Source organism: Cenococcum geophilum (genome assembly GCF_001692895.1).
Source record: "Cenococcum geophilum 1.58 unplaced genomic scaffold K441scaffold_14, whole genome shotgun sequence".
Classification (NCBI taxonomy): Eukaryota; Fungi; Ascomycota; class Dothideomycetes; order Gloniales; family Gloniaceae; genus Cenococcum; species Cenococcum geophilum.
In genome coordinates, this window is record NW_027137572.1 from 13,112 (window position 1) to 23,359 (window position 10,248).

Genomic DNA, 10,248 nt, shown 5'->3' on the forward strand with positions numbered 1-10,248 from the left:
TAAGACGGAAACTACATAGCGAGGCTAGGTTAGCAGATATAGAGGGCGCTAAGGAGCGCATGCAGGAGCTTAGGGTTGTTATAGATGCATACCTAAATTAAGACGTCTATAATATGGATAAGGCAGGGCTTTTCTATAAGGCCACGCCGGATATAGGACTTGTAACTATAGGGTAATCGGGCACCAAAAAGCAGAAGGAGCATATTATAACCGTCTACTACAGCAACGTAGACGGCAGCTATATTGTACCTCTATAGATTATTAGAAGAGTAAAGAATCCTTAATATTTTAGTACGCAACGTAGCAACCTTAGGGGCCTTAACTTCGCCTAGAGGTTTAATAAGAAGGCCTAGATAATGGCGTTAATATTCCTTAATTATATTAAGTGGTTTAACGGCTTAATGGGCAGTAGAAAGGTCCTCCTACTTATTAATTCCGCTCCTAGCCATACTAGGGGTATACTTACAATATTAGAGCGCGCTAGCTTGCTTAACACTAGGGTCAAATTTCTACCTAAAAACGTTACTTCTCTCTATTAGCCTCTAGATTAGGGTATAATTTAAACCTTTAAAGCCTATTACCGCCGCTACTAGCTGTCCTATATAGTAGATTAGGTGGAATAAGATAGGAACCCCCTTAAGATAATAAACGTACTTAGGGCCGTTTAGTGGGCTATCGCGGTATAGCATAAAATTAGCCCTCAAACCGTGATAAATTACTTTACGTATTTAACAATCTTTGGACCCTATGAGGGCCCCTAGGGTATACCAAGCGGGTACAGCGAGCCTCAGCTTAAGGCCGAATTAGAGGTATATTTATAGCAGCTTAGCCAGGTAGGGCAAATTAGGTAATTAATTTCTATTAGTAACTTTATTAATATAAATAGGGAGGACGCTTTAACAGAGCCTAAGGCCTCTATATTACAGGAAGCAATTAAGGCCTTAATTGTCGCTTTATATAACGCGCCAGATAATAAAGAAAGCGATAAGGAGGTTAAGCTATAAGTTATTAAGCTTAATGAGGCTTTAGATGCACTAGAGCGCCTTAAGCTCTATAAGGGGCAGCAAGAGGATAGTAATGAGACTCTAATTACAGCTCTCATAAAGGCAGAGAGAGTAATTCAAGGTCATCGAGCTGCGCGGGTAAGGCAGACGACTATCACGAGCTTCTTTAAGTAGTTATGGATAGAAAGAAGAGTTAATTTAGCCCCTTGCAGCAATTAATAAGTGAGCTCGCAATATAACGTTTCCATACGGCATAACGTTCAAACCCCCTACTACCGAGCTGAACGGTATAGCGAGGTTTTACTGTATACCTGTTGCGGGGCTTGCTCGATTGCGGACCTGTTGTATAGGACGAGCCGTTTTATATCATGAACGAACGCGGCCAGCCGTGGAGAGCGATTCCTTTGAAAGGGAATGTTAGCCTGATTTCGCATCTTTGGAGGGTTCGCTTACAGCTATAAGACTTTCCAAGGCAACGGTGGCATAGATCCCTTCAGGAACCTTCCTCATCCACCCAATGGCCTCCAGCCAGTGAAGAAGATGTTGGTGCAGGAGATGATGCACTTGGTCGCTGTCCAAAAGCTAAGCACCGCTTTTCTAAGGATGCTGAACCGATACCTTCATGCACTGAGCTAATTGAGTCCAATAGTCCCTGTTGATCCGCATCTTCTAAGGTCCTTGGGACTGTATGAGAAATTGTTTCCGACGGTATGCCCGTGATTCCTCGTTGGCGTTCAGCTGATAAACCATTCAGGATGGACTGCAGAGACTCATGATTGGTGTTTGGTGATTGGTTTTGCAATGCCTGAAGTGCGAGCGCGAGATCTGGTGTCCGGGTGTTTCCCAGTAGCGCTTGGAGAGTTTGCGGACTGTGAACGCCAGCACTCGCAACGGCGCCTAGTCCAGCCTCATTTCCTAATACTGTTAAGTTGAATTGGGGTTGCGGCGTATCAGTGCCAAAGATTGCGCGGCTGCCTTGACCTGCTTGGTTGTGCTCGATAGTAATCTCAGGACGAGCGGTGTCCGCAATCCGCTGAGCTCGTGCGATACTATCGAGACTATTCTGTAATTGAGCAAGATCGCCCTGAAGAATTTCTCTTAAGGACGCATCTGCAGAACTGATGGTCTGTTGCACTTGATCCAGCTGATCCTCCAAGTCTTCTCTGGTACCACTGATTAAGTCTTTAAGACCTCTCAGCGAATCTTGAGTAGTTGAGTGATTTTCACTAGCCAATTCAGCATCTTTGTACATCAAAACTTTAATGCCTGCTTACATGTTGATTGACTCGAAGGCAATAGTGAGCGTCGACTTGTAACTAGCGAGTCGTTTCTTTACGTCTTCGAACGTCTTCTCCTTATATCGTATATTGAGCCAATCCCGAACACTGTTCCGACTCTCCTTCGAATGTGTTGTACACACATCGAGCATTTCGCGCATTTCTCGACATGTTGCCGTGCAACATTTCAACGGCTCCCTAAGAGGCTCGAGCCTCTCAACTTCCTGTGATCGTTGAGCCTGCCCACGGATCGTTTCGAGCACGGTATTAAGATAGCCTAGGTCGGCTAGAACATCTTTGATTGTTTTTCGTTGACTCTTGAAGCTGGAGACTTCTTCGTATAGTGATTTACTCGTGTCATAGGCAAAAACGATCAGAGCAAGCAGAGCAGACGCTTCTCCAATTCCTGTAGCCATCAGGACGGTGCAATGGTGAAAGAAGCGCGGACTCTTGTTGCAGAGTGACCGGTAGGAGAGACAGAAAGTTGGCCAAAAATAGCTCATGCCCCAGATGGAAGATGATCGAAGACAAGCATGGGGGCGATCTGTGCTGGACGATGATGATTGGCCACTCTTACAGTCGCTTCGGAAAGAGACGATCAAATGTCAGAAACCATAATCAAAAATAGAAATTTGCCGAATCCTCACCTGTTTGAACCCTTTTTCTATACTCGCGCATGCCACCACCCATCCTCCATGCTAATATATCGCCGTCGCCTATTTTTTAAAGCTATTTAAAGCCTATATCGTTTCCTATTTTAGTTAGCGCCATAACACACAAGAGGAGAGCCAAAGCACCTAAAAATACTGCAAAGAACACTTCTAAAGCGCCTAAAGAGGTAGACCTTACTATTAAACCTACACTACCTACACTAACACCTTCTACTGTTATAGAACAGCCCAAAGATTATTAAACCTTTATTCTAAATATAATTATATACGCTAATACCACAAAGATATTCACTAATATTCTAGCCGTCCTATTTGGAGCCTTTAAATACTAAGAGTTTATCGCCTAAAATACGCATTAAGCTAACAAATATTACGGTCTTCGTTCTTTCCAGCTTAATTAATTAACTGCCGTTATTGCGTTATTAAATCTAAAGGATCCTATAATACCTAAAGAGGTTAATAATATAGACAAATAGCGTAAAGTAGAGGAAATAATAGAGGTATAGTTAAAGTACGTAAGGAGGGTATAGAGGGTTAATCTTACAGTTAAATATAAGGCTGCTACTGCACCTATTAACGCGTCTACTAATACTAAAGACGCTAATTTTACTGTAGCTATTAATGCGGCGCTTTAAGCAAGAGGTATTCTAATTAAAGCAGCGGCTAATAAAGAGGTAGAGTCCTCTGGCGAGGATTACGAAGGTGTAATAAAGGAAGCTGCTAGTAAAAAGAAGGCGTTAACTACCACCAAAATATAGAAAGAGGCTGCTAAATGGCGTAAACGTGTAGAAGCTAAAAGCAAGCATTTATATGCGCTAGTTAAACGCTATTACTGCCTTTAATAGCACTATAAGAATAAAAAGCACGGTACTATATACTATCTTAAATTTAACTTAAAGCACTACCTAATATAATCTTACTACTTAACGCGCTGGTTAGAAGCAATAGAATAAAAGAAAGTTACGGTTAATATACTAAATCTATTCTTACTATTAAAGATTAAGTATAGTTAGCACCTATAGGATAAGGAGGATAAAAAAGATGCAAAGGCGTCTTTAGGTAGCTATAAGCACCGTTAAGGTAACTCTTATAGTACAGATAAATTAAGTTCCCCCCCTAAACGACGGCAGCGATAAGAGGCTTATACCATAGTTATACAATCACTAGCCAATCCTATTTAATAAGATCTATTATAAACGCAATTAACGCTTTTAATAAACTAGATATAGCAGTAAAGCTAAATATAGCAGTAGAACCAGCTACAGAACTAATAGACGCTATAATAGTTATAGAGTGCTATATAGGCAGTACTACCTTTAGTATTACTAACTATCGCCAATAGTTGTTTTATAGTGGATCCTATACTAAATATAAGACCTTTAGTGCCTTCTTTACAAAGTACTCCATCTAATTCTACTCTATCCTCTAAAACGCCTACTAGTCCTTACTATCTACTCTTAAATATGCCTTCTACTAGCCTACTACCTAGTAGCCCCGCCCACAGTAATATTAAATAATTAGATAGTAAGCTTAGCGCCTTTATTAAATAGCTATAAAGCCGTTATCTAGCTTTTACCCACGCCTTTACTAAATCGGAGTTAATTTTAGTTAATAAGTACTATACCTTTAAGATACTTAAGTATGCGCTGCTTAATAATAATATAGGCCATATAAAGCTATATAGGATTGGCTTAATATACGGGCTTATTAATCGCATAGTAGATAACTTGGAGGACTTTAGAATAGATTAGTAATATTATAGTGCTATAGCAGAGGCCTTACTTAATGTCTTAGTTAGTAGGCGCTCTATATAATAATAGATGTAACCGACTACCGACACTGCGTTGAGATACAAGATTACCGCTTGGAAGGCTCTGAGATGGCGTTAACGCCACCCAATATAGTGGTTGCAGATCAATATTGGTGGCAGATTACCGTTCCCATTTCAGCTATCTATTACCCCATTACTTCTACCTTCTTTGTGTATATATAGAGCCTCTAGAGCTACATTCACAATCAAGTTGTTTATTTAATTCTTTGCACTGCAAAGCTTACAGTTATAAGCCCGGATCGCACTACCTGCTGACTAATTAATCTACTACCTCATTTAAGAAGTCACTACTTCTACTACCTTTGCAGTGTCTTGAGCTTCTTTACCTATCAAACGAACGGATAATCGACCCCAGTTAACGTACGTACCCGACCGACGAACGAACTGACGAATCAAATCAAAAGTTCGAAACGTTAAAATAAGGTTTTTGCCAAGACGCCAATTGGACCCTGCCTGACCTGTCAAATCCTAAAAATGATAACTATGAGCGAATCGAAAGTCAACCTAATCCTTAACCAGCCTTCTGATTGGATATAGTGGTTCTTTATTATCTAAGACACTGCCAAAACTAATGAGGTATGGGAGCACATTGACCCATCCAAAAAAGGCGAGCGTCTAAAGCTAGTATAACCAAGTCGTCCCACACCAAGGGACATACTACCTACGGCTACATTGATAGCAAAGCTAGACCTAAGTCAGCTCACCGCCTACAACCAGCTCTATGCTAAATACAAAGACGATCTTCGCATATACGAGAAGCAAAAACGGGCTATAAACGATATTAGTAACTATATCGTTTGTACTATATCGGTAGCCTACCTTCCACTTATTAACGACCTCAATACGGTACACAAACGGCTTCAAGCACTCAAGACTGCACTAGCCCCTACTACCTTAGGTTAAAAACGAGACGTCCTAAATTAGTACACGGCTTTAAAAGTCTATAATAAAAAGTAGAGTATCGATAAATAGTTAAATAACTGGCGGAATGTCTATAAGCTTGCGGAGCAATTAAAGCTACCAGATATATAAGGATTTAGGCCATACTATAACTTTGTTTAAGCTATTAAATCTATCTCTTCTAGTTTTGCAGGAGCACTAGAAGTAGACCTTATTAGAAAAGAACGGAAGGATAAAGAGGCCCTATCTATTATCGATCTAATTAAGGAATTTAAGGAGTACTACCGTATGCAGTAAGCAGTATCCTCGGCTACCCCTACTAATAACTCTGCTTTTGCAACCCTAGGTAATTCCAATTTAGATTCTAATAATAATTCTAATTCAGATTTAAAATGGAATAAGGAATGTATATGCGGCTTTAAATATTGATTTAGCAGCTGCTACTATATTATTAAGCAGAAGCGTCCTTAAGGATGGAAACCAAACCCAGACATCCAAAAGAAAGTAGAAAAAGTAATCTTATCTACGCCTTAGATTAAACGCATTGTTAACCTTATCTTAAAAAAAGAATAGGAAGCAAAGAAGAACATAGAATCTATAATTGATTTTAATTCTAAAACTTTACCTTCTAAAACCCCGACTAGCTATGCTGCTGTGTTTAGTACTGGTTAAACTCTATTCAAACTCCAGAACACCTAGATACTTAACCCTAGTGTAGATACCCACGTCTGTAATAACTAAGAAGACTTTACCTTTTCCTACCTAGCTGCAGAAGACGACTACCTAATTGCTGGTGGAAATTGTGAAAAAATACAGGCTTACGGAATAGTAACGATTACTGTTGATATACCTACTGGGAGCTTAAAAATGAAGCTATCCCACGTAGCATTGGTACCTACTATGTTTACAAATATTGTAGCACTATTAAGGGCTACAGATAACGATATCCATTTCGACTTAGGACGAAACTTGCTATACCGTCTAGCTACTGGCGAAACAGTATGCTATGCGAAACGACTAGGGGGCTATTGGGTACTGATGCACCGAGAGCCTATAAATACCCTAGATTCGACAACTTAATCGACCTTCTTATTAAGAAGATATTAACTAAGCAGAATGGCCCGCAAACTAGTCGGAGCTATAGCTACAAAATGGTATAAAATACTTGGCCATGCAGGACCTGACGCTATTAAGCAACTTCCTAAGCACGTTAATGGCGTAGAGCTCGAAGAGCTAATCGACGAACGAGCACCGCTTAAAATTAAATGCGAAGTCTGCTTAATATCAAAGCACATATAGCAGATCTCTTAAAGACGAGAACACGAATTTCCAGCCACTCGACCATTTGAGCGGGTAGCATTTGATATTATTACCCTTAGAGAACTAGGGTACAACGGCAATAGATATATAATGCACTTCTATTGTACGTATTCCAAATTTAATTTTATATTTACCGCTAAGAATAAGGATAAAGCTACCGTCCTACCTACCATCCGTAAGACCCACTGTTTAATTAAAATACGATTCCACTAAGACGTGATCTTCTTCTAGAGCGACAATAAACGAGCTTTTAGATAAACAGGAGACACCTTGTATATATAGTGCGCAGATAAAGGCATTACTTTTAAATGCCGAGCCCCGTATACAGAAGAACAAAATGGCGGAGCTAAACGATCTGGATGAACCCTTATGGATTAATCAAGGGCTATGCAGCTAGAAGCATCCTTACCCCCGTCTTTAGGACTAGAGGCGTTCCTTGCCGTAGGATACGCACTCAATTAAACCCTAAATGAGCAACTAGGATGGAAAACTCCGTATAAGATCGCCTATGGCAAGCCGCTATTACTTACCTATATGCATGTATACGGCTGCAAAACCTATACACTAGACAAACGAATTAAAAGGGGAGATAAACTAGCTCCTTATGCATTAATTGGACACCTAGTTGGCTACGATTTAACTAATATCTATTGAATCTGGATTCTAAGTCTCCGCAAGATTATTTAAACCAGAGACGTCATATTTGACGAGACCTCGTTCTATGACCCCAAGGGTCAAGACATCGACTACCTGCTAAGGGAAGTATTAGAAGACACCCTCCAGACGATCAGTCTACTAGAACCTCTATATAAGGACAAATCTAAGGATGAATTAATCCTATACACAGTTAATCTGGACCCTTAAAGATCTACCTTAGGTGTAGATTAAACGACTATATCTAAATTGAATGATTTAGTAAAGCTTCGTATGAAGGATACTGAGCAGTTACCGATACCTAGTAGAACGGTATCTCTAGATTTACTAGAATTGAACACCTTACTACAAGGACTTCAAGACGACATCCTAGATATAATTAAAATAATTCTAACCTAGCCAAGCTCTCCAGAACCATCTAATAGAGCAATTAATACAGCTTCACGAGCTAACGAAGTCTCAGCTAAACCTTCTGCCGACCTTATCCTACCAGAAGAATTAAAATGAATTTAACGTCAAGCGTATGCAGCAGCACTAACCAATCTATCTACCCTATTTGGTTACTACGCTGGATTTGCCACAGGACTAGTAAAGGACATTAACCGAACTAGATCCTTATCTCTATATCGGGACAACCTTCCTCCTAAACTAAAGAATCTTAAAGATCTAAGAAAGCATCCTTTAACTACTGGCTTTTAAAAGGCCATAGAAAAAGAATATAATGACCTAAAACGCCAAGGGATATTTAAGACTGTACCGAAAGCAGAAGCAGGTAACAAACAGATCCTTTTACTAAAATAGGTCTTTAAATACAAGCTCGATAGTAACGGCTACCTATAGAAGCTTAAAGCTAGACTATGCGTCCGCGGAGACCTGTAGATTACAGAGGAAGAGACCTATGCAGCAACCCTAGCTGCTCGAATATTCCGTGCTCTTATAGCTATAGCAGCCGCATTTAACCTGGAAATTCGACAGTATAACGCTATAAACGCATTTATAAATGCTAAGCTTAGTAAACTAATCTACTGCTATTGCCCAGAAGGTTTTAATTAAAACGGATATATCCTAAAGCTACTTATGGCGCTATATGGATTAAAAATCTTACCACTACTTTAGTATAAAGAGCTTACTAATACACTGGCTAAATTTGGATTAGAACTAGTACTAGGCACTAACTGCCTATTTACCGATAGACGACTTATTGTCTTCTTCTATGTAGACGATATAGCCGTCCTATTTGCTAAGAAGGACCTTTTAAGACTTAAAGAATTTGAAGCAAAATTGCTGCACCGATACGAAATCCGTGTACTAGGAGACCTACAGTGGTTCCTAGGTATTTGAATTAGTTGAGATCGAGCAAGTAGGAAGCTCTGGCTTTGCCAAGACTCCTATATTAAAAAGATAGCTAATTAATTTAATATTTAACCACCAGAAAGATTTCCTAAGTCACTACTTCCTACCGAAGAACTAATTCTGTCCGACTAGCAGACGAACCCTTAAAGAACCCTAGCCTACTAGTAATAAGTAGGGTCACTTGCATACCTTGCCGTATTTGGAAGACCTAATATTACTAAGATGTATTCTAAGCTGGCCGAATTCCTTACTAATCTAAATTAATAACACCTTAACGCAGTAAACCAAGCTATTACTTACTGTCTTGGAACAAAATCTACAGCTATTAAATACTCTGGCGAAGTATTTGGAGCCCACATCTACTTTAGAAACCCTAAAGGAGAAGATGTTACCTTTTATGGAGCATCCGACGCAGCATTTGCGGACTATATAGAAACTAGACGGAGCTCTTAAGGATATCTATTTATCCTATTTAGAGGACTAATCGATTGGAAAGCAACCCTATAGTAATCTGTTACTCGCTTAACTACTAAAGCAGAGCTTCTCTCCCTATCTACTGCTGCCGTTGAAATTATCTGGTGGCAACGATTCTTTAAGGCAATTGGCTTTAATTTAGAATGCGAATTTACTGTGCTCTGCGATAATATGCAGACTGTATAACTCCTAAGACAGGATACACTAAAGCTTAACACTAAGCTTCGACATATCGACGTCTACCAGTACTGGCTGAGATAGGAAGTCCAAGATAAAAAGATCGACGTCTAATGGGTCCCTACAGACAAGATGCCTGCCGACGGCCTTACTAAGATCTTACCCCGTTAAAAGCACGAGGCATGGATAAAGCAATTGAATTTGGTGGATATTCGACATTAGATCAATTAATTCTATTTGTAATATCCGCAATATTTGTAATATTCGCAATATGCCATTCTTACCCTATCCGTTTGCTACTCTTAAATTGTATCTAAATTTCCTATTTTGGTATAGCTTCTGCCCTTATTTTATGTTCTACAGCTTTAACTACACCGTTAAATCTGGGGGGGTGTGTAACCGACTACCGACACTGCGTTGAGACATAAGATTACCGCTTGGAAGGCTCCGAGATGGCGTTAACGCCACCCAATATAGTGGTTGCAGATCAATATTGGTGGCAGATTACCGTTCCTATTTTAGCTATCTATTACCCCATTACTTCTACCTTCTTTGTGTATATATAGAGCCTCTAGAGCTATATTTAC

General features: G+C 39.8%; 2 protein-coding genes across 2 annotated transcripts; one reads left to right on the forward strand and one right to left on the reverse strand.

Annotated features, from left to right (window-relative positions):
• Positions 1-356: 356 nt before the first annotated feature.
• K441DRAFT_553532 (uncharacterized protein) lies at positions 357-539 on the forward strand (the record flags this gene model as incomplete). The annotated part of the gene is made up of 1 exon (XM_067643187.1): positions 357-539. The coding sequence occupies one exon, from the start codon at positions 357-359 to the stop codon at positions 537-539; it is 183 nt and encodes a 60-aa protein (XP_067505571.1).
• Positions 540-1,497: 958 nt separating this feature from the next.
• K441DRAFT_553679 (uncharacterized protein) lies at positions 1,498-2,697 on the reverse strand (the record flags this gene model as incomplete). Its single annotated transcript, XM_067643192.1, has 2 exons — positions 1,498-2,230; positions 2,279-2,697. The coding sequence occupies 2 exons, from the start codon at positions 2,695-2,697 to the stop codon at positions 1,498-1,500; spliced, it is 1,152 nt and encodes a 383-aa protein (XP_067505572.1).
• Between the last annotated feature and the right edge of the window lie 7,551 nt (positions 2,698-10,248).